This window comes from Dermacentor andersoni, chromosome 1 (assembly GCF_023375885.2).
Source record: "Dermacentor andersoni chromosome 1, qqDerAnde1_hic_scaffold, whole genome shotgun sequence".
NCBI lineage: Eukaryota > Metazoa > Arthropoda > Arachnida > Ixodida > Ixodidae > Dermacentor > Dermacentor andersoni.
Window position 1 is genome coordinate 138,448,088 of NC_092814.1, and position 25,503 is coordinate 138,473,590.

The 25,503-nt window shown below is 46.1% G+C and overlaps 2 protein-coding genes across 4 annotated transcripts in view; one reads left to right on the plus strand and one right to left on the minus strand.

The window, feature by feature from the left end:
- LOC126544339 (uncharacterized) overlaps positions 1-10,481 on the plus strand; it is an 803,357-nt gene extending 792,876 nt beyond the window's left edge. For all 3 annotated transcript variants that reach the window (XM_050191622.3, XM_055062080.2, XM_050191623.3), the window contains one exon: positions 2,592-10,481. In XM_050191622.3, the coding sequence (XP_050047579.2) occupies positions 2,592-2,885 (294 nt within the window). In that variant the 3' untranslated portion in view covers positions 2,886-10,481. The remainder of the gene's footprint in view (positions 1-2,591) is intronic.
- A 957-nt stretch (positions 10,482-11,438) lies between these two features.
- Positions 11,439-25,503, minus strand: part of LOC126544351 (uncharacterized) — a 79,360-nt gene continuing 65,295 nt past the window's right edge. The window contains exons 5-8 of the mRNA XM_050191640.3: positions 24,293-24,368; positions 23,340-23,693; positions 22,755-23,214; positions 11,439-12,827 (exon numbers count right to left, since the gene is read on the minus strand). Coding sequence (XP_050047597.2) covers positions 12,801-12,827; positions 22,755-23,214; positions 23,340-23,693; positions 24,293-24,368 — 917 coding nt within the window. The 3' untranslated portion in view covers positions 11,439-12,800. The remainder of the gene's footprint in view (positions 12,828-22,754; positions 23,215-23,339; positions 23,694-24,292; positions 24,369-25,503) is intronic.

Below are 25,503 nucleotides of genomic sequence, written 5' to 3' on the forward strand. Positions count from 1 at the left end.
GATGGAAAGACGAAAACGGAATGGCGTCGATGCAACGGCGAAGGTGGTATGACGAGGACGGCGGAACGACGACGGGACGATGATTCCTAAATGATGACGATGGTGGAACGAGGACAGCGCGACGACACCGGCATGAAGACAATGGGATGATGCCAGTGTATGACGAGAATGGCGTGACGACGACGGTATGATGGCAAACGTATGACAAAGCTGGAATGATGACGATGGCACAGACACGACGCCATGAAGACGGCGGTATGACAACAGATGCATGATGGCGTATGTGTGACCACCATGGCATAAGTACGGCGGCGTAGTCACGATTAAATGACGACAGAATAATTACGATAGAATGACGAACAAGGAATGACGTCGGTGGATTAAACGAAGCCGCTATGACGACGACGGCGCGACGACAATAGTATGACGATACTTAAGTGATGACGATTGTGAAACGAAAGCATGAGGACGATGACATGAAGACAACGCTATGACGACGGTGGCATGACGGGAGTCGAAGGTTGAAGTTACAATGATAACTATGAATTGACCGCGACGGCATCCCGACGACGGTATGACAACAAATGCATAACGAAGACTATGGCGATGATGCAGAGATGACGATGTCATGGCAGCGGCATGAGGGCAATGGTATAACGAGGAGTGTATGATGGCAATGGCGGGACGATGACTGTACCACGACACCTGTGTGACGACAATGGCGTGATGACGACGGCATGACGAGAGTCGGATGACGAAGCTGGAGTGATGATGATGGTCTGGCAATGGAGCCATAATAGCGACTGTCTGACGAAGAAGGCATGACAAGGACGGCATAATCACTATTGAATGACGATAGTATGATTACACTACTATGACTAAGAAAGATTAACGTCGATGGAAGGACGAAGGTGGTACGACAACGACGGCATCACGACAATGGGATGAGAGACAGAGAATTAGGGAGGAAGGAAAGGCAAGGAGGTTATTGAGACAGTCCAGTTTGCTGCTCTACACGTGGGGAGGGGGATAGGTGAGTGAGAGAAAGAGAGAGAGAGGATATGGGTCTTGATCGCACTTTCACAGGCACTAAGCTAGGTGTAGCATGTCTACAGTCGGGCATTCAAGTCTGGGGCCTTCAGGTATTGAAGAAGCGCTAGAATGGCTTTCTGGGCTGATGAACTGTGAGACCATGCTCCCAAGACCTATGCTTCTGTAAATGGCCTATCGTCCAGTCTATTCAAGGCACACTGGAGAGTCTCGCATTGATTATCGAAGCGAGAACATTGGCACAGATGACTGGTAGTCTCTTCACACTTGCACTTAGTGCACATGTGTGAGTCCGCCTTCTAATACGGTATTTGTGGAGGTAGTGAATGCTACTCCTACCCACAGCCGACACAGCAGTGTTGCGTAACGTCGTGAAAGGTTTGTTGGTAATTTCATTTTCAATGATGAGTCGAGGCTGTGTAATAGACGGTTAGAGTTCTGCGGAGTATGCCAGTATGCTGCTACTGAAGTGATGACAATGATAAAACGACAGTGTGACGACGATGGCACGATGACGATGGCATGACGCGAGTCGGATGGCAAAGCTGATTTTTAAAAATTTATTTTGTAATACTGGAGGCTTGATAGGCCCAAGCAGGAATGCTTGGGTCTGACGACGATGCAACGACCACGAGGACATCACGACTCCGAACACATACCTAGTGACCCAGGCTATTAGGCAACTCGGACCACTGGGTCGGAGTAGAAGTCATGACGACAATACCATGACGAGAGTCAGATCACGGAGCTGGAACCACGACATTTGAACGTTCACGACGGCGTCAGTATGCGGTGTAACAACGAATGCATGGCGAATGTATGACGACGGTGGAGTGACAACGATGGCATGACGAGTGTCGGATGAGCAAACTGGAATGGCGGCGGTGCAACGACCACGACGGCAACGCACGACTGAGAGCCAATACCTAGTGGTCAAAGATATTGACAACTTGGATTACTGGACAACTTGGACCACTATAGACAACTTGGGCCACTGGGTCGGGGTAGAAGTCGTGATGACGGCAGCATGACGAGAGTAAAATATCACGAAGCTGGAGTGACGCCAAGGGAAAGACCACGGCGGCATCACGACCAGGAGTACTTGCCTAGTGGCCCAAGCAATGGTAAACTTGGGTCACTGGGTCGGCAGAAGAGGCTAGCTTGCTAGCCAGCCAGCTAGTGATGGATGGACGGACGGACGGACGGACGGACGGGTGGGTGGGTGCTATTCGCATTAAAGAAAATCATTGTGTAGTCTCTTTGTTTTGTACCACACTGCGGTGAACTTATAGCTTCAGCGCGGCCATGTTGTGTGGCCACTGCATTGAACAGGTTGAACAGTACGGAAGAAGTAGTGTGGTAAGCGCCAATACCAAGTCTTTAAAATGTTTGCATATATACAAAAGAGAAAAGACCGTATTCAGTCCCGCATTTATAACGCACATGCATGAAGAGCGCCGCGCTTAGGTATACATAACTGTCATTGGTCATCCTTGTTTTGTAAAGTGCTTATTATTTACCTCTTGTGCTCTTGGCTGCAGAAACTCTGGACAAACGACCCGGTGATCGAGGTGTGTCCGTACACGAACACGATCAAGCCGTCGCCGTACACGCGGTCCCGACTGCCCCGGAAGGTGTCAGTTGCACAGACGAACGGGCAGACGCGGACCGTCGACGGAGCAGCCGTGGCGATGACGAATGGACCTTGCGGAGGCGGCCTCATGCAGCGCGGACGCAGCAGACCGCTCCTCGAGGCGCCCAAGGCGACCAGTTCCATGGGCGCGCGGCTGGCCCGCATGCAGAGCATGTTTGTCAAGAGCGTTGAGAAAAGCTAATCAAGCGCTTGCACCTCGCGTGTGGTCCACGCTCGGGCTTGCACTGTCCGAGGCCGGCTCCACACTGTTCGACTGTTTGATTGGGTCAACGCTGCGCGCACGTGTGCGGAAGCTGTAAGCTAGAAGATGTCACTTATCAGCGTTCTCACGGATGGATTATTGCGTGCGTTAGACATTGAAAGAAATTATTTTCCATCCTTTATGAAGGGTTTCTTGCTATGAAAGCGCACTGTCTCGCCTCGTGCATACGATCTCTGTTATAGTAGTCTTGTGAAGCACTCTGAAGCGTTCAAGGTGAGCCACTGGAATAAAGATATAAATAATGGAATTAACCGAAATAAATGAAATCTACGGGTTCATGCATTTTGTTATCACCGATGGTTCGTTGGTATTTAATTTTGTGAACTTGACTTTTCGACCTGTCAAACTTGCTCCAATTCTGCGATTACAAACTCTCATAATTTTTTAGACAGTTTCTTAAAAAAATATCCACAACCACGTTCATGTAAGTGGGCAGTAATGTATAGTTATGCCTCTAATGTTCTTATTGCAGTCGTGTTGGATTAACGTATCCTAGATAACGGGAGGTCTCTAGACCCTAAGCTGTGACATCAGGCTAGCGGGATGATTTAATCGCGAAGTATGAAGGAATGAAAACGTGAACACGACAATTTCCCCGCTGTCCTTCTGGCACTCTCCAGTGAATGCATTTCTTGTCAGCAAATTGTGCATATGTTACGGCTCCGGGACTTCAAGCTTTTCCTTATCCGGATGCGGTGTCCGGTGTGCAGGACGTGCGACGCCTTCGACACTTGGCCGCTGGAGCACAATTACGTTTCATCTTTCTTACATTTTTCACCGATGCGCCTGAGCATGTGTTTTGCTAGGCGATTCAAGAAACCTCGCCACTGGTGGGTGTCGCGCTTACCTGCGCACTTGTTTTGGACCCTGACCAATTATGTGTCGAGTAAAAACTGCGCTGAATCGAAACACAGAAATACATGAGCAGGAATGTTTTAGAGTTTTTTCAATCTGTAGCGTGTAATGCCTTTGACGCATTTCGCAGCCAACTTCTGTTGTCGAAAAGAAAATGAATGGGGATATGCAGCAACAGCATCCTTTCTATGTTTCTGGGGCCGAATTCACGAAGCTTTTCGTTTGTAAGTGCTATTTACGATTGGTCGGCCTCCTTTGCTAATAATATGTCCAGCGTGAGAGTTGGCTGGAATTTCCACTTGCGAACAATTCTAGCGTAAGAGAGTTTTGCGAATATGGGGGGCCGTGATTTTATTCCGGGGCGAAATGGCACAGCTCTCCTTTCTGTTTTCTGACCTACTGAGAAAGTTGCATTTGCCCTTCTCCTTCCGTTGCCCTACACGCCATTCCTACTTTAAAGCATAAATAATACCTGGAGAAGAAGTCATATTATAGATAGTTTTCTCCGAAGTACTCAGGAGAGTTTCCCATTTAGGCCATTTAAACTGGCTTGTGAATCAGGGAGGCTATGACGGAAAACCAGCGCAATAAGCCGGACAGGAAGGAGCGGACTGCAGGTCAAGGCGCTGTCCGCTCTTTCTTATTCTGTTCTTGGCGCAATTGCTTCGTCATAAAGCTGTAAGCTCAAGTTCAGACGTTTCTGCATTTCCTGGATTCTTTAACTTGCTTCGCCAAAAGTTCGTATTCTATCTTGGAGACGATAGCGTTATCCTGTTTTGTCACCTAGCCGGTGATTTCTTTATACTGGATGTTATGGTAAGTTGTCCAGTGTCCCGCGAACAGCAGCGTTAATTCTTGCGACGGGTGTTCGTCCCTCGGCTAATCCCTTGCCCAGAGTAGTAGTTTTGAAAAAGTGGCCTTTCAAAATGCTACGCTCTGGTGGTGTTAACGTTACCTGCAGTTTCAGATCAGGGTAGGGTAAATGCATAATATCCTACATTGTGACCTATATTCCTTGACATTGCTTCTGTCGCGATGACAGCTTGCTGGGATCGTCTTTCTGCGTCATGCAGAGATCACGTTTTCCTGCTTTTCTGCCACCAAATTTTTACTAAAAGCATTGCCGGGCTATCGAGCATTCGGTCTCTGCAGGCACAAGGTGCAGCGGCATGACCTTGTGATGGTGCAGGAAGGCTTTGCCGTAGACTGATACACATCTAACTCGCTCCAACTCACAGGAAAGAATAAAATAACACGTGAAAAACTTGCAGTGTCAGCATGGTGTCCTGGTATACACTGCCATGCAGTGCGAGATGATTAATACACACACACAAAAAAAAGGACGCGACAACAAACATCGCTGGCTAGCAACAATATTGGTTATTGGAAGAATGAATAATATATGTTTAAAAAATTGTCACGATGTCGCAACACGATGGCTGTTTCTAAGTGAAAGTTGGCAAAATTGCACATGCAAATCACCTGATGATCGCGTGCTTCAAACAGGAACAAAAGTAAGAAAAAAGTCGGAAAACACAAGCGCGCGGCAAAACAAGGACACCAGAAAGTAAAGGCTATGAATGACATATGCGCAAGGTGCACACGTGCAGAATTTGACCAAGATCTATCAGAGCCACTTCTTTATAGCTGACACCGTCCGACTCCCTTCATTTTGTGTAAAGTGTGCTTCTACCATTATTTTTCTATCACAGTGCGTAAGCGACACCTTTCTCGCTTCCTTGATTTGTGTCTTGGTCCCGTCGTACTCTTCCCGTTATAAACGTGCACCAACATGTCCAGTTCTCAGTCCTAGTAGTATTCGATGGGTAACAAGTACCCATCGCACCGAGGCTGAACTATAGCGATCCTAGATTGCCAGGAAATAATGGAACATCTGAATATTCCACGCCGTTGTCATAACTTCGGATATCGTAGCATATCCGTGCGAAGCACGACGCTACAAATTCAGAGCTCTCACCTTTTGCATGGCTTGCTGTTCTGAATGAAGTAGATTAGCTACAGGAAGCTCGAATACCTTGTTACCACGCAATTCAGTCCTGCTTGCTGAAGTCGTGCAATCTCTGCGTCATACATCGCCGTATCTTTAGTTCTAAGGGCCCATGCAGGAAGTACGCATTTGAATAAAACCGAAGTCCTCCACGTAAACAGCACTTACACTCCTGGGAGTCACGTATTAAAATTACCAGTGTCATTGTATTATTGTATTTTCATTCTTTCTAACTAATCAAATAGGAATCAATTACCAGCTGGAATTTTACGCGGGGCCCGCGTCTTTATTGTCAAGTTTTCTATTGCGTGCACAGCGCGAAAATTTGATGGGCCGAGTTCTTCACGCCTTTTGTTCGCGAAAGCTGTCTGTCACTTGCCGACGGCTCTCGCTGGCGTTATCATCGATATTTCGATTGGCTGGTCCCCTTGCATCTGTGTCCCCGCCTTCGTCTTGATTGAGCACTTCCTTGTCGTGAAACCCTTCACTCTAGACGGGGTAGCTTTTTTTTTTCTTTTTAAGTCGTGGTCTTCTGTGGCGACATCGTATTTGGGGATCGTGGGATCCGGGTATTCGGCTGCCACTTTATGACCGCTCTTGTCAAAATAAGCCGTAGGACAACGAAGTGTACGTAAGACAATGAAACAGGCGTCAAAATGAAGCTTTGAACAGAAGAGACGCACCAAGTTAGCGTAGAGCTATGTACGGAACAGTTGTGTAATGAGCTCAAAAAGGCCGAAATGGCACCCAGATGTGCTCGTTCAAACTGCGCGCGCCTAAAACCGGAACAGGAAGGGGGGCTCAAAAATATGGGTTGATCCCGAAGGTAGTGCAGTCTAAACAACAAACCACATGCTACGCTATTTCGCCCAAGAAGATCTAATCTTTTTCCATTTCAACCGCTATTGACTCGTCTTTCTCATTAGTATAACCGACACATTAGAGATAATTTTTGTTCGTCACCTGTTACATCTCGCCGGTAGTGCGCCCCCTCCCACAGTTGAGGGATTGTTGGCGAGGAGGTAGTTTGGACAGGATGTCAAGGACATTTTAACGCATTTTAAAACAACTTTTTGTGCCTTGAGGTCCCATATTCGTTCCGAAGATCTAGCGATTTTGGTTCCTCGTGCGTGTGGCGCGTGACTTCGGCCCGCTCAATGTTCCTGTGCGACGGGGTCACCTAATTTTCGCGCCGGTGGCATCTGTTAAGGAATTGTTTTTGTGAAGCACGAAGGGACGACGGGCAGGCGCATCGCACTTTTTTGGGAGAGGCGCCTCCCCTGCATTCTTGACTTGTCACTGGCTGTATGATCAACTGGTCGTTAGTGAGGAATGATAAGAAAGCAATAGAGTCGAGCCCAAGAAATTCCTACATTATACCGGCCTTAGTTCTATGATTGTGATTAAAAATGCAGATACATAAATTGTATTAGCATTGCAGTCTTTTCCCATTTCAACCGCTGTTGACTCGTCTTTCTCATTAGTATAACCGACACATTAGAGATAATTTTTGTTCGTCACCTGTTATATCTCGCCGGTAGTGCGCCCCCTCCCACGGTTGAGGGATTGTTGGCGAGGAGGTAGTTTGGACAGTATGTCAAGGACATTTTAACGCATTTTAAAACAACTTTTTGTGCCTTGAGGTCATAGAATACAAAACTACTGATGCTTTCTTTTCAGGGGGTAAAACATAACAGTTTGTTTCGCCCGCATATATTACCTCGGTTTGTTTCAAACATGGCGTGTACATTAGCTGCGCCATCTTGCGTACAGTGCTTTTTTTTTCGTACATGTCATAGAAGTGTATGAAACCTGCGGAGCTGAATATTATCAGTGATGTTAGGGTGTCTCTTGCTCGTAAAACATAAAAAAAAAATTGAACATTCATGAAATGCTGACCGGCTTTTCTTATAGCTTTCTGACAAGGCTTTATTGTACTTGCTGCGTTGCTTTGCAGCCGCCAGCCCGTTCCATTCCGCGCTGAGTGTTCGACCAACTCACCAACCACTCCACAAAGAAGTTTAAAGGCAGCGAGTGTTACAAAAATATGGTGCCATATTTTGTGGGGATATTTCAATCCCTCGGAAAGCTCTTTCTTGCGCTTCAATTGCCAGGCTTGCTCTTCAAAGCAGTAAGCGCGTACTACGTTTGATGGTTGAGGTATGACATCCAGGTGTTGCCTTGTTTAAAAGTGTAATCACTGACTCTTTTTTGGCACTGGTGAAGGGCTAGACAGATGAAAAAACGCATTTCAGATTAAATGTGCGCTCTGGCACTTCCGTAGTTCCCACGTAGTCAGTAGCTTATTGTAGTGGCGACCGCGGGAACACATTTTTTAATATTTGGCTCTGGGTAAGTGCTGGGAACGTCCTACGCTTAGGGAGAAATGTTCATAGCGTTTTCCGTGTCTTTCGCGGAGCGCTGCGTCAGGAATAAAAAATTGCGGAGGAAGAGAAAATCATACCTGTCCTAGGGTGCACTCGTCGTATTCTTGCGCCGTTGCAAAAACACTATTGACCGAATCTGCATCCCAAGCGGTACATCCTGAGCTTATTCGTTTCTGCTTGTTTTGTCTGCATACGCAGACAGCTCGGATGGTAGTATCTGTCTCACATCACTTTAGGACAACTGGATGCTGGGCAAGCCGGAATGAATTCATTTTGATACAGGCGCGACAGGAACGAGGACTCTAAACACGCAGCCTCTTTGTCTTGCCTAGCGTCCTCATTTCTGTACGCCTGGCTCAATAAGCATCATGCCACATTAACGTCTATATTATCGCACGTTAACGCGATAAAGTCCGAGAGACTTTATAAAAACCTTACGCGAAGCGCTTGGCGTACTCAAATGAAGAATCGTGAATGGTACTGGACAGATGTAGAACCCAAACTCTGCTTTGGTTCCTTTGTACGCATGGTGTATTAGGTACGCTAAGTTTGCGTCGGCCATTTCTAGAGCTCTGTTAACTTGTAGAAGCGTTGTTTTTTGGCACGCGAGAAAAAGGGAGTATGAAAGCACTGCTGCTATACTTCTGTGGAAACTTGAGACAGGCCATATTTAGTATGTGGCGCCTCGTCTTTCTTTTACTGCCCTATTTTGCAGCATTAGTACTTTGACGGGAGGCCTTTGTATTGAGCGGACAGTGACTCGGGAGTCAAGTCTTGGTTTTATAAATTCCAGGTTCTATTTCAACTTGATGACATAACAATTGACATTGCTGAAATGACAGAACGTCATATACCTGTAGAGCGAACTTGAGAGTTGAAGGCTCACGTAGGTTTCTTTGGTTGCCCTTTACCAAGTTATACTATTGAAGCACTCATTCAGAGCAAAACAAGGTTTTGAAGAATTCGAAAGCCTATGATTATTTATTTCCAGTGCAGAACTGAATACTGCAGCCACTCACCACGTTAACAAATTTCAGGACAAGTCGTGAGTCAGTCCTGTCAGCGGGCCCTTCGCGCACTCTGTCTATATATGTGTGTGCGTGTGTGTTCATTGCCGGTGAACGTTTGTTTCATCGGCTTTGCACTGTGAACATGAACTTCGCCATATTGTAGCTACCAGTATAATTGAGGAAACTACAGCGTATAACACGACTAATCAAGGCAATCCGCTGTTCCTTAACCGCAGCAAAAGCCTGCAAAGTGTTCAACAACGTGTTTCAAACGTCGTGAGAGCTTGTGTTTATTAGAGAAGAAAACATACTGCAAATGATTTTAAAGCCTTATTAGTTGTTTTGAACTTCATAATAACCTTAAAAACAGATTGTACTGCACATTTCTGGCATTCTTCTGTTACATATGAAGCCAGTGCTTTCAGTATCAGTTTCGCAGACACTGTGTGGGGTTAAAGCTTTCCCTATATCTTTTCAAAGAAACAATTCAGGAACTATATTTTTTTGCTAAATGTTTGCCAATGAATCCCACATATAATAAGACAAGAAAAAAACATACTCGTTTTTTTTAAACAATAAATGCGGTTATCAACTTGGCCTCATACCAAACTCGACAATATGCAGAAGGTGTGATTAAGCTGCTTTACTAGAATAAGTTCGGTTCCGCCTCTTTCTCTCTGTTTCGTTTAGCTTTTGTCTCTGCAATAAATCTGAGATCGTAGCCCATGGCTGTACGAATAAGCTGCATTCATGCAAACGTGAGACCCAGTTTGCTTGCAACCTTTTACGGAGAATGCTCCTTTCCGTACTTTCTTCTGTAGCCTCAGAAAAGATTGTGCTGCGGAACTCACCCTGAGCCGTGCACAATTGGAAATGCCTTTTAAAAAATTTCGCTTACAGAGCGCACAAGTCGAAAACGAGTGATGCGGAATGCGCATGGTAACCAATGTCTGTCGTGCGCCCACTGTTTACTGTAATTGCTTTCTTGAGAAATTATTTTTCTTAACCTCTGTTTTCTTTTCCGTAAAAGTTAACCTCTGTAACTCTTATAAAATTCATTATAGACATTATGTTGCCTTTTTGTTTACCTTCTGTTGGCTGCAATATAAGTTTTGTTGAAATACAACGGAATGTAATGCATGAGTTTTGCAAGGGTGACCTTTGCAAGTAAATTTGTGCAACGTCTGATGTATAAAACGTACTTTCCTTCTCCTTGCAAAAACACTGTAAATAAAGAAATTTTCGTGGTTTCTCACCTGTGTCATGGTGTATTTAATCGCTTACGAGGCTAGCAAAGAAGTGGCACGCCCAGCGGGCTGTGGCTGCAGCCTAAATAGTGAAGCATAATGCAGCACAACAAATCGATCAGTTAGCGGGATTACTTGTCCGTGCACAGGCTTTGCAAGCATCTCTTCCTTCTTTGTTACTCAGAATATCGCCGTTTTATAAATAAAAATGAAGCATTTTGTTGTTTTTGCGTTTTGCACCGCCTTCAGCGTCACGACGTTACGGTGATCATCGATGCTTGGGTGACTAACTTCTGGCGACATTAAAGGGCTCCTCATCAGACCTAGTCGGAAATTTTCGCTGTACACTGGAAGTTGTAAAGTGCCGTCCAGGGAGCGTCCGCCCGCAATGATCTTCATATAGGCAAGATAGCAGCGAATGAATTGTCAATAAAAATTGCACGAGGAGGCGAAATACCATTCTCGCGGCAGGGGTTCTATTTCATTGCATCTACAAGAGCCTGCGAGCTACATTCCGTCCTCTCCTTCTTCCAATCGGAACCAAGGGTCCACATGACGTTAAGTCATGACTCCCGTCTCTATTTTTTTCCCTTTTGCAGCATGATGCACTTCCAAAGTTGCGTTAGTAAGCTCTGCGCACGGTAATTTTCAAGTTGTGTGCTTGGCTATTTGTACGCTGCAGACACTGCACCTACGACGCGGAAACGCCATGCTTGCATCGTCATAGCTGCTGGCGCAGTGATTGAAGGGCTCACGGGCCTTTATTTGAGCTTTCAGCTGCTTTCGTGGCGTATGGCGGTGTAATACTTATAAGATACGATCGCCACCGCGTGATGAATGAACCACGCCTGTATGCAATGCGCAAACAAGGCGAGAGGACACTCACTGTGACTGACATAGTAAAAAATAACGTTAGACCTTTTTAGACACAACCAGTGAAAAGGAAGAAAATGCATGTCACAAGCTCATTTGGAAGTAATTTATTTTCCATGAGACAAAAAAGGCTCGGGCGTTGACGTGTTGGCACTCTCAGAGAGTAGAAAAAAGAAGCTAAGTGGCATAAGGACGAAAACTGGTGAGAATTGAAACACGCGCTGTTGAAGTCAGTTGAAAACATGAAAAATAAATTACACATTTATATATCTTATGTACAGCCATGGCTACAACATTGTCAACAGTTTACCCGCCCGACTATACGGTGTTAAGCGTCGCGATGAAGCAGAAAATATTCCTGACATTTAGCCTTTTCACGTGAACATCCTTCGCGCTGCTATAAATTCAGTGTCAGAACGTTACATGGGCCAAAAAGGTACCTTAAGGACTTTTATTTGTGTTATTTTGTGTCAAAAGGAAAGAATTTTCAAGTCATGTGTTTTCCCTGTTCAGCTGCTCATAGGGCTCGCATAACTTTGCTTTGTTCTTCAAGCTAACGCGGAAATAAATATATCGCTGTTGTGAGTGAGTGTGAGTGAGTTGCACGGTAACTCAACTCAATGTAAATTTCTTGATTATGAAAGCTTACGTTTGGCGACGCTGCATAACTAATCATGTGAACACTGCTTCTTGAACAATACTTACTCGTAGCTTAATGAAAACGCCTGTCAGCCATTTACTATGCACGCTTTGAGGAATGTCACAATGAACCTTGGTAGATCGCTTTCTAGCGCGCATGCCTTTTCGAATAGCGGATGTACGATGCATGACACGGTGACGCAGAAACTGAAATTGGTTGCAAAATGTCCCGCGCAGTAAACCACACTGTCCACTTCGAGTCGGCCGATGTCTTACGACTCTTGCTCTGCAGCAAGCGCAGGTATGTGCGCCTTTTTTCTGCCGTTAAGATACGTGCATTTCCTGTAAAAAGAAAAGTAGACGGTCAGTCACTGTAACGTACTGCTCGAAGCTGCACAGGACAGGTAAGTATGGAACAACTTGGGTTCTTCGGTTGAAAAAAATGGTTGATATGTCAGTAGCCTTCGCGCCTCTGTTATGATACACCCAAATGCCTCTGCAGTCCCAACACTTCCTTGCGGAAGCAGGTTACCTCCTGTACACTTGATACGTGGTTGCCACCCTGTCGCTGAATAGTCAATACGGCAGAAGTTCACTCTCTCTGCCGTTTGATGCTTGACAGCCACTGGTAATGAGGTGTTTGTTGAGCGAACTCCCGAGACACTTCCCGCCGCGCACTATGTGCTGCGTCCAAGTGAGAGTTCAGTGGGCATGTCGCTTGACTTGGCCGGTCAGGTCATTCATTCCCTGGGTCGCATTAGTCAAAGACTGCATCGAACAGTGCTTGACATGAGCGGATTGAGCCAGACGTGTTGTCATGTCTTGCCCTTATTCTTGAAAGCCTGCAGAACAAAATAAGTATGTTATTCTTCCAGAAAATATGTATCACAAGGTTGTGCGCGGTCCATCACTTTAAACTTTTATAGACAAAATACAACAGTGAACCGGCAAATGCAAACTGTTAAAATGACGTCATGTCAAATGCGTGCGAAAGATCAAAGTCAAGACCAGAACACTTAATTCCCTGTGCTGTCCATTGTCCACGCTCCACAGAACAGTAAACGCATGTTTTTGCATTACACCTTTGGGGACACTGGCCATTCACATTACCGCTGTTGGAAATGGTACAAAAACGCAATATCCGATCTACGTTCCCGATAACTATCCCGAAGTCGGCCCAAAGTCAGCTGACATGGGAGCAAGGTAAAAGTTTGGGCGAGCTAGGACTGCATTTTGAATGTATGTCAACCCAATAAAGAAAGGGGCAACGTCTGTGTGCTCCTTATGTGTACTTGTCCCTTTCTGTCCCTTGACTTACGTTGGCCAACGTTCGGCCACCAACATAATGACAACCACATTGGCCAAACCACGCATACTGGGTAATTGAAGTAGAACCCGTCACTTTCAGGCAAAAAGAGAAGTCGTAGTTAGTAACAATAAGTTTTAAAGTCACTGTCACAGGTGTTGTGAACGTGTTACTTAGTGAACATTACTGAACTGTAGCATTAGTAACATTTACTAACTACAAAAAGTAAGGATTGACTAACTGGCTGGCTGGCTCAAGATTACAGGAAGAAACAGTGCTATAGAAAGGGAAGATTCATTAAATATAGTGCACAGACGCTACGCACAATACGATGAAGCAGCGCCAGTGCCTGTGCGCCCCTCTTCATGTATCAAATAGTTTTGTAGAGCTGCTCATTTTCCTTCTAGGAGAGCTACGTGCATATTAACCGTTATTGATGAAGCTCAGTCACTAGCTCCAGAACGCAGTAACTATTACTAACGCAGCTGTGTATCGTGATGAGTGGCCCTTTCGCGGCCCGTAATCAGGTGGCTTTCCGTGGAAAAGAAAGCAATTAATGAAAAATTAGTGTCATACCTCATTGAGTAACCGCACGCGCCACAAAAGTTAGGCTGCGTGCCTAAGCTTCACCGTAAGGAACAAATGATTAAGCAGAGCAACGCATCGCATATGCATGCACCAACGTGCTTCATTGCAATACTATTTGCTTCACTATATATGTTCCCCAGTACTGATTTGTGGAACAACCACAACAAAACCCATTTACAAACAAACTCGCGCTATCGCAAAAGTGACAAATCCTTTTAACATATAAATATTCACACCTTTCCCAGACATCAAACTTTCTTATAAAAAACAATATTATTCAGGTTAGTTCCAGGCACACCAATAAATTCTGTTTCTAATAGAAACTTCGTTTACATAATAACGCGCTAAAACCAGCTGTAGTGGAAGATAACGTTACATAATACACGTGAACCAGAAGATTGGTACTAAAGAAGTGACGCACTAATTATGGAAAACAATTTCGTCGTTTTTTTATTGTGTAGCTTATCAAATGTATCTATAGTAGTGAAACGAGGCCCTACTCACAAAGCGTCTCGGTCGTAAGTGCTCTTTGCCGTTGGCATGGCTGACTTCGCTAACTATATGCCCAGTATCATGAAGGATTTGGCTGGAATTTACTCTTATGAGCAATTTCAGTGTAGGAGCTTTTCTTGAATACGGGCCTGAGTTTTTGTTATTACACGAATTTCAGTCAAAGAACTACGAGGTGTACTGTTGGAAACGACACCATTAGTAATATAGTTTGATGGTTATGCTCACTGTCGGTCACTTTCATTGAGTCCAGAAATATAATCGATTTCATGTCGCACTGATTGGGCCACCGGGGAAGACAAACAATATAGTTGGTTCTTTTAAAGTGGGCTTGAGTGTAGTGCGCTTGCCGCTAGCAAGCCAGCCGGCGACGAATGAATTCTCACTTACGTGCTGTAAAAGGTAACGCGAAAGCAAGCGTTCCCCATTTCAACTTAATGTTTTCGAGTAGATGATTTAAACTTTCTCTTTCAAACATAGGTGACAGCCGATGTTACGCCTGACCTCGTCTCGTCGAATATGGGACTAGCTTATCGCAATGCGAACGAACTGAATTTGCGCTTAGTGTGAGAACTTTTCGTGAACACGGACCTTGCTTTTTGTTACTACAGAAACGCGAATCCCTGGCTTTGAACGTGCGTAAGACGCACAGTAGACTAGATCCACGTTTAAGTTTGAGACGGCTGTTATCGCGGGGCTACTATAGCGCGTTGTCACGTGCTATTTGCCGAATGCTACTGGCTTTCTTTGTTTGTCGGAAAAAAATGATTACTCCAGAAACTCCCTGACAGACTTGCCAGATAGTGCGTATGTAAGCAATCTTTCTAGTCGCTCACACACATAGATATATAGGGCGTACCAAATCTGGTCCACTAAAATGTAGAAATACACAAATGCCACATAGCTGCAGAAAACCGAGGTGATGTTGTTTGATGGCGCTTGGAGATACTCAGATTATTTTTTGAATTCCGCCTCATTACATAATTAGTCATAATTATTTATTCAACTTCTGAAATATTATTATTAGATGAAAAGCGTCAATGAGGAAATTGTAGAGCAACATGAAAACCCCCCGATACAGCTTTCTGTTTCTCAATACGTGCTACATAAATGTCATTTCCGAGCGTGAAATAAGCCCGACGATCCAGGTAAAATGCCTCGAGCAGCCAGTCGCGCGGCAATGTTGCGTGTTCTCGCGGGCTTCTTTCACGCTCGGAAAAATATCTTCATGTAGCACGTACTGAGCAAGAGAAAGCTGTATCGGGAGTTTTTCATGTTGCTCTACAATTTCCTCATTGCCACTTTGAATCTAATTATAATATTTGAGGACTTGATTAATTGATTAATTCTAATTATTTAATTAGGCGGCATGGAAAATATAATCTATCTCCAAGCGAGGCAAAGAACATAACAATTTGCTAATTTTTAAACCTTGGTGCATGATAGTGGGGACACCCTATATATATATATATATATATATATATATATATATATATATATATATATATATATATATGTGTGTGTGTGTGTGTGTGTGTGTGTGTGTGTGTGTGTGTGTGTGTGTGTGTGTGTGTGTGTGTGAACGAAAAGAAAGGGGGTTAACCGAGGGGCCAAATTTTTGTCAAACATTAGAAGACAACAAACTAAGACACCGAGGACAACATAGGGGAAATTACTTGTACTTAATAAGTGAATTAAAGAAATCGTACATAAATGACAATGAAAGTGGATGAAAAGACAACTTGCCGCAGGTGGGGAACGATCCCACGTCTTCGCATTACGCGTGCGATGCGATTTCTTTAATTTAGGTAGTAAGTACAAGTAATTTCCCCTGTGGTGTCCTTGGTGTTTTTGTTTCTTGGCTTCTTATGATATATATATATACATATATACAGTCAGAAATCTCAGTAGTCATGCCAAGTCATGAGGTATCCTCATCCGTCCGTCAGACAGACGGACGGACGGAGAGGTTTCCGAGGGAAATAGCCCTAAAATGCTTACGCAAAAACGATCACGCAAGACCTAGGATGTTTTGAACGCTGTTTTCGGTCACTGTTGGACATCCTCCAGAATTTCTGCATCAATGACATATCGATTAAATAAGCTAATTAAAACTCATTTAAATAAACTTAATTGAATAATTATTTTTGCGAAATGAATTACGACTAGCATGAACGACGCCCGTCAACATAGAGTGATCGGCATTCGCGTAAGGACCGCTGTGATATTGTTTTTGTTTATATTTAAATTTTTTTTTAGACATTTAGTTCGGACAGCCGGTAGAATTAACATTCCGCAAATATCCCATAACTTGCCTTCGTAAAATTGTTCAAGAGAATCTGGCTAAGTTCGATGCCTCGGCACCCATTTTATATACCAAGGAGAATATGCGCTTCCGTTCGTCGCCACCTCTAAAGGCATACCGAAGAATTTATCAGTGAGCCATCTGGATACGTCAAATCTGCGTTTCAAGAAAAAGCAAAATCTTATAAACTGATATGGCTTTAGGAATTCTGGGGTGATTTTGCCTTTTCACAGTCGCCACTATTTTACTAGCCCCCGTTGAATGTAATTTAAAGGTATAGTTTAGAGAAAATAATGAGGAAGATGTCTATAAACAAAAACAATAAAACTAAAACAAACGCAATATTACGAGCAAGTCATCATCATAATCACTATGCGACTTTCGCTGAGTGTACAGTGTTTCGCACTGCGACACATTTACTTTGTACACACGAGCAAAAAAAGTTAGCACTTCACTGCGATGGCTTAAAGATAACGACGTTAGTCGGGTGGTGGCGGGCGAGAACGACGACATGACAACCTGTTCTGTTAAAACCTGGGCCGATCCCAGAGGTAGCGCGCTGAGCAAAATAGGCCAATCCCAAGAGTGGTGCAAAATCACCTCGCATCTGAAAGTGCTGGCTGCGACTAGGGAAGGTCGGGGGAAACAGACGCTGTCTTGCTCTTGTTATCAAATTGTTGCGGTGCGACATGACAGACGTACGTGCCAACTGTCTCAAAGTGCTAGCTTGCATGAGGGAAGTAGAGTGGCAAGGTTGTAATTCTCTCGTGCCATGAATGCGTGGATAAAGCACTGGACTGTTGCGCTGGGCGATCCTGGTCCTAATCACCCCATCGCAGGCGCACATCCTCTTTTATAATAATATGAAAGCATTATATGGCTAATGAGGCGGGAAATCCGGCGTTGGTGGGACCACACGATTGTGCAAAAAGGCTAAGAACCCTCGACCTTTGGTGGGAGTCGAACCCGCGAGCTTCGGTGCTAATTAAGGCGAATTTAATTAAGGCAAAGTTAGGGTAGAGTTAATTAAGGCACTCGAACCTACGACCTTTGGTGGGAGTTGAACCCGCGAGCTTCGGTGTTAATTAAGGCAAAATTAATTAAGGCACAGTTAGGGTAGAGTTAATCAAGGCACTCGAACCTACGACCTTTGGTGGGAGTCGAACCCACGACCTTTAGTGTTAATTAAGGTGAAGTTAAATGAAGATCACGGAAATGAAGACCACTGACTTGAATTTTTGAGTTACAGCGCGTGTGAGACTCCCCGCAACCTCTTCGTCTCTCGGGAAGACAGCAGCCAGCACTCGAAAAGTGGAGGGAGGATGCAAAAAAGGCTCCACTTGAAAAAGGAAACCTATTTGAACTCGTTTGCAGCATCTGCTATATGGAATAATCGAGAACAGTAGCATCTTTGCGCAGTGCGTAGTTAGTCACAACCCTGCTGACAACTTTGCAACATCTGAAGTAGTAACATCGCAGGACACAAGCGGTTGAAAAAGCCATCGAGCTAGCCGCCACATACTCTAACCCTTACGGTGGGGCCACCTTAAGCTCTGAATGAATCAGAATCAGAACCAGTTTTATTTTCCTCAAGGAAAGGAAAAATGGACCCCAGACAAAAAGCTGCTCATTGAGCAGCTTGACGAGGCCTGAGGCCCTACAAGCAGTGGCAATAGCGGCAAAACAGCAGTGTATGTTGTACACCCATACTAGAAGAAAAAAAGAGAATCACTTCATCAGTCACATTACTTACAAGGCACCGTACCTCAAATGGAGCAAAATTGAAAAGAACAAACTCGACACGCTCATCAGGTCCGGCGTCAAAAGAATACTCCGTATTCCACAATCCGCTAGCACATTAAAACTACTTGAACTCGGAATTCACAATACCACAGACGAATTAATTGAAGCACAGTTTATTGCACAGATCTCCAGGCTTTCGTCAACTAAGCCGGGAATCAAGATTCTTGATGAAGCTGGTCAGCTCCCTATACAGGCACCGCTCAACCGACACCCCCTGTCTAAATTAGCCCGTGAAGGTATAAAGGTTGAGCCCGTGCCGAGGAACATCCACCCAATATATCCTCCTGAGACCCGGGATGTATTTGGGTGCACAGATTTTTCCCAAACTTTCAGAATAGGTCAGGAGGGTTATGAAGGTGAAAAGTGTTAAATGTTTTTTCAATAGCCCTGATAGTTTCAACACAGCGTGATGTCCAATATATTGGACACTGGGATGCTACACGGTCTTTCTTCACCCAGCGCGCACGTAATGACGTACCGCAGATATTGCGCTCGAACTCGCGTGCAAAAATATTTTAATAACTCGAAAGAGAAAGTAGTGGATGGAGTACATAAAAAAGAGCATTCCTCTGCTCAACAAAAATTTTTCTCTTATGTTCACTTCCTGTGGGTATTTTCAAAACACCTTTTTTTCCTTGGTGATGCAGAACAAGAGCCGACATTTGGTGCAAAAGAACTTTGTTTTCATGTCGCAGCCCTGTAGTCTGCAACGGGCAGCGTTCGCAGTGTCTGCCTGCATTGAGCAGTGGGTAGTGCTCTTTTCTTGGGTTTCTCGAGGAGACAGTCGAGCCTGCTTTGATGGCGGATGCCACTCGGCTTCATTCTCACTCTCCGTTTCATCCTGCTTCCCTTGAGCCACGAGAGTTTCAGCAACAGATTGGCAGAACTGCATATATTTGAGTATTTCTTTCCGCTATTTCTTTAGGGAGCGTATGTCCCGCGTGTACTGCACCCAGGAGTTGCTGAGGGCAAGGTCGAAGAGGTGAAAGAAGGCTCTGATTGTCCACTTGTTAAGGCGTGCTTTTATCCTGTAGTAACTTATCATTCGGTCTGCCTTGTCGACACCACCCATCTTGATGTTGTACATGCGCACAACATCTGATTGAGGGATATCGATATGTTTTTTTTTTCTCTTACGATACCGCCTGCCACAGCTGCCTTGCGGGTCCTAGCCATAGACTGAAAAAAGAAAAGTTATCGGCTTAATTCATCAGACACGCGAGGCCGGTCCCCCAAAGAAAAAAAGAGACGCGATTTCGTCGACAAGCTGCTAAATGCCAACAGTACTCGCCTGCTGTTCATAACAAGGCTATCGCAAAAGCGCGGTCAAAATAACCGGGTTGAGTTCTAGCGTCCAACGTAATGGACACGCGAAATCAAAGGAAGCGTAAAAAAAAGTAAGCGCGCGAACAGTTTAAATTTCGTATACCGCGCGTACGCTGTTGTATTAACTTTAATATAAAATCGAAGATATGCCTTCAAAGCTGGTAGAAATACGAGAAATAGTGCTTACTTCTCCGGCAGCTGCCGTAAAACGCCGCGCTGCTGAATGCCGCCATTGTGGAACTGTTTCGGTGGGAATTTGTACGATGTATTTTCATAAATGCTGCATAGATGGCGCAAGCAGGCGTCCAATAAGTTGGACAGCATGGTTTTAGGAGGATGAAAGCCTTGTCACAGGAGTACTGTCTCACTTCTGAATGTCCAATATATTGGACAAATCCCCATAGCGGGGTCTCAGGAGGTCGCAGGTCGCAGAAGGTCGCAGAAGAGCGAAGGTCGCAGAAGAGCGCGGGCTAGAGCCATCCTTCGACGAATCGATCCTTACGGGGCAGATGCATTCTTCGTTGACGCCGCCAAATATGGCAGCGAAGACAGGTTTGCAATCATGGTCGTTGACGCGCGCGGAACACTTATCAGCGCCGCATCAATCTACGCTAAACACGCCAACGAGGCGGAGGAAACCGCGATAGCCTTGGCTCTTCAAGCCGCAAAAGGCCCGGCGTCCATTTTCTCCGACTCGCGCACGGCGTTCAGGGCTTTCTCGTCCGCTCTAGTTTGTAAACAGGCAGCCGACATCGTTAACAGATGCTTTCGTATTAATACTCGAGAAGAAACCGCAGGTCATACTATAGCATGGTTCCCGGCCCACATGGACGATGTAACTAACCGAGCGGGTTGCAACCCTAACGAGCGGGCCAACTGCCTGGCGCGTGAATTCACGAACCGCGCCCGAGCTAGCGGTCCGGCTCTCCCGCAGGATTGCCCCTTCAAAGATAAACTTACAACCTTTCACGAAATTACGTCACATTATAGACACAGCAGGAGAAAATTCCCTCCCCCCAGCCCGAAACTGAACAGAGCTCAGGCTGTTACTTTCAGGCTTTTACAGACGAGATCGTACCTCACCCCGAGAGCGCTTAGTTGGATAGACCCGAACTTTCCGCAATCGTGCTCCAAATGCGGTCACGCGTGCTGCTCCTTCAACCACATGCTCTGGCTGTGCCCGTACAACGCGGGCTCCGACTTTCATAACCAGTCCAAGTGGGACGCCTTGCTGAAGAGCTCGGATTTCCCAAACCAACTACAGGCCGTCCAGAGGGCCCGCGACGTCGCGGAGAGTCACCATCTCCCTGTCCCGTCGTGGGCGGAGCCACCAACTTGATCGGGGAACCTTCGGTTCCCCCAATCAAGTTCCTCAGGACACTCTTAATAAAGTTCTTGTCACTGTCACTGTCACATAGCGAAAATTCCACCGCTATTTCTACGACAAAAGATTTTCAACATAAAGTAGTCTATGTCTGCACTACACATCAACGTAACATTGCTGGTCCATTTCTTCCTTGCGCTTACGCGCAGGCATGTGAAAACACCTCCGCCCAGGACGTAGTGTAACTCGTACGGCAAGCAGGCAAGGTTCTCTACAGCGACGTCTTGTTGACCCTTCTCGCGAATCAGTTTGTTCTAGAGAAACGAGATGGCGCTTTCGACGGCACGCCGCACGTAGCCTCGGCGACAGCGCACGAATACGAAACCACTACCGCTTCCACCTTGCTCCTGTGGGATTAGCTGTCGGAAATGCAACTTAGTTTTTGATGATGCACTGTGCTTCAGTCATGCTTCGTTGAATCATGTGGATTGAAGACCTGTGCAGTAGTTGGTTGCAAAAGTAGTGACTGGCATACTAAGGAATGGAATGAATATGTGTGGCCAAGTTCGCGGACCGCTGCTGCAACCGTCCGTATGTGTTACTGGCACTTCGACATGTACGGCTTTCCTCGAGGACACAGAAATTTGCTCAACTGCCAGCGTTGTATCGCTAACGTTCAAAGAAAGTGCTTCAGCCCCGGAACGCCGGCAAGAGTGAGTACCACTCGTTAAACAATGACAAAGGGAATAGCGCCGCATCCTGTAATAGTAAGTTTCGCCCACAGTATCTGCACACATCTGCCCCAACTGACACGAAAACTTAAGCACAGTCTATCGCCAACGTGTCAGGAATGAATGGGCGCACGCTTGAATATATGCGCATCATATACGCACAATAAATGACGAACTACACAGATAGCGCACGAATGGTCGAAGCTGAATGTTTCAGAACGGTGCAAAAGAGCAAGCGAGTTACTAGCGATAATACATCTTTGCTACAACGTCTTACAACGTACCAAACAGCTACGTTTCAGGCCTTGCGCGCAGGAAGAACAAACCTATCGGAACTGAGCACACCCGTGACTGATTAGACAAAATAATCATAGGGACCGCATCGACGAAATTTATTGAGTCAGAAATGTGACAATGCTTCAAAATATTCGTGAACTAAAGAACGAAGAGCAAAACAGACTAATCTTGATTCAGTTCATGAGCGGAAACTTTGGATAGCTTGGAACACATTTTTAGCCCCGTTTTTAGAACAAGCACCATATGCGCTGCTCGCGTCGTTTGCACATAGCTCACTCAGCTCCGAAAGCGCTTTTGCATGTTTTCTGAAGCTGTAGCCAAAGCTTCGTGTCGTCTACCCAGTCACCGTCTACGATATCTCCCGCAACAGAGATTTGCTAAGCCGCACCGCAATCATACACACGCATTGTAAACACGAATGCAACAGAGGCAGTTGAGGCAAGCAATGGACGCGTCACCACGTGATCAAACATGGCAGCACCGAGGGGTCAATTCTGACGTTCGCGTGACATAGTGAAATGAATAAGTGATGTACACATTACACATGTGGCCAGCGGAAGATTACATGCTTGTACGCACCCTAGACGACCTGGCGAACCCGAAGAAGGGTCGTAGCCGGAGACCGCCCGGTAACCGGCGCGTTTTCGTACGCTTGTAGACGACTGGCGACTGTTGCTCCTGCGGTGGAGGCACGTGGATAGGTATAGGCAGCGGCGGTGGGCCACGACGCAGACCAAACATGGCGAGCCCCTGAGGAGGCACGGCCAACAGATGCGGCGGCGGCGGACGACGCTGGTGTGTGCCTGGTAACGTTGGCACGAATGGCGGAGGCACGCCGAATACAGCGTGCCCAACAGACTCCTGCGGCATAAGCAGACCGCCGGGTGTCTTGGGGGGCTGTGGAGCCCGCGTGAGTGAAGGCCTCGCCAGCGCCGGAAAGCGTGGTCCTTGCTGCCGGGGAGGCCTGGCAACAGCGGCAGGCACCATGCGCGGCGGCTTTGGGGGAGGTGGCGCTGGCAAGCGCTTCAGGGGCGGCGGCCTGCAAGTATGAACTCACATTATACGAACCGTCAAGGCTAGCACACTGTCTTCGTATTTACGTCGCCATGAGGGCGAGAGAAGTCATGCAGAGTGAGGGTACCAACGGGTGCTTGACAGTCCTACCTCTGGGGTAAGACAGCATTCGTTTCCTTCTTTGGCGGTGGCTGTGGCCTAGGCGGTCGAATGACGACGGGGCGTGGCTTGTGCGGCACGTTGGTCTTGGGTGTCCAGCGTGGAGCCGGTGGACCGGAGCTTGGCCCTGGGGACGGATCAGGTGCGCGGCGAGTGGGCACCGGGTGGCTGCCCGCCTGGTATATGCCCTTGCTGAGTTGGCTCAGCTTCTCCAGTATTGGCGGCGGCTCTATGGTGATCTGCAGCCCCGTTGGCGAACTAGTCATGTCACCGCGTCGTATCCGGAAGTCGCAACCATTAAAGAACTCGAGCGTGTTGCCCGAGCATTTGTGGCTGAACATCATCCTGCAGCGAGCACATCACGAGGTTAAAGAGAAAGCATCAGTGCATCAGCGCTGGACGACATCTATGATACGGCCGTCAAAGTACAAATAGGCAAAACGTAGCATGTTTTCTTTTTCATTTCACATAGTTGCACTGATGCATCGACACTGGAATAATTCGAAAGCCTAATGGTATTATATAATGCAAGAGAAAATTATGAAAAAGGAAGCTTTTCATGTCTCTACCTGCGACTTCATGTCGACAGCTAATTGTGAACCTGTGTCCTGCCTTCATGCTTGTTGCACCCGATTAGTACTGCTACCTTACGTAGAGCTCTTAATCGTGAGACGTTGATATAATCGCACTGTCTTTGCACACAGAGTTGACATGGATTTGAAGCACGCCAAGTAAAAGCGTCAACGTTCTTTTGCTATATTTGTTGAAACGATCGAGAGTTTGAAAACTAATTTGATGTAGTGCTGCTCGAGACAATGATGGCGATATGCGTTTCAGTGCACATTGTTCATGCAATGACCTGGTGTGTCAGCAGGAAAGAGAAAACTGGTTCTGTATAAGGTCCGCGTGAAATAAAATATTTGAAGATATAAGTCATCACTCACCACGCGTGGAAGCCGTGCCTCCGGAATATTTTGTTCACGCATTCAATGTCGTCATATAGGTTGTCATCCCGTAGCACTGCAAAGACGCCCAAAAAAAGCAAGCATCCACGATACCTTCATTCTCGGTAATTTTCGCGAATAATGAAATCGATATAGTGAACAAAGAATTGGATGCGTAGCATGGTTGCTAGTTACTGTCACGATTTGTCGATTTGTTTTGACGATTAGCAACAGAGAGTATGCACTTGAGCCGGTTTGCACCCTTAGGCAAAAAATTCACACAATAAAATAATCGTGAAAATTGCTGAGCTGACACAAGCTGCGGGAACTCGAGTCATGAAATTGCATTTGCATGGGTTCCCTGTCATACCGGCATAACTGGTAATGAACGAGCGAATTCCTCCACACCCCACCCCCTATTGGCAACACCCCCTATTGGCAAACATGGAGAAGGTTACGCCATCCCGCTGTTCAGCAACGAAGTTACAAACGCCTTGCAAAAACTCTCAGCGAAAAGGTAATCTGCAGCACGATTCGACGAAGTGTCCAAAGAAAATATGATATGCCATAAACCCTGGGCTAAAATTTGGTGTATATGTGAAAACATCGCGAAGTGCGCAAACATTGTTTCACGGCTTTCCCCTTGGCGTGGCATGCACAATGTACTTTTTTTTAAATAAAACCCATCGTGCAAGCTTCGCGCCATGTTCATTTGGAGTGGCGGACGAGGACATAGCTCACGTGCTACCGGAGTGCCCCCTATACGCCCTGCAAAAGCAACAGCTGCCCTTATAACTTTGTGCTCTGTGTAATCATGCATTGTCCCTTGGGGCAATACTTGGGCCCTGGACAGTTGGTGGCCTTGAAAGAACAGCTTTCAGTGCAGTGAAATACCGTTAATGCAATTATAATTCTTAGGATACTTTACGTACTTCTCGGGGTCGGTCGGTCGATCAGTCTTTGCCTGCCTGCCTGCCTGCCTGCCTGCCTGCCTGCCTGCCTGCCTGCCTGCCTGCCTGCCTGCCTGCCTGCCTGCCTGCCTGTCTATCTGTCTCTACGCGCAAAGTGCTTCGAGCGGCCAGTCGCGCAGCAATTTTGCCTGTGTTCACGGGCTTCTTTCACGCTCGGAAAAACACTTTTATGTAGCACGTATCGAGCAACCGTGTATCGGTTGCTAGCACGCATCGATACCAAGCTGTATCGGGAGTTTC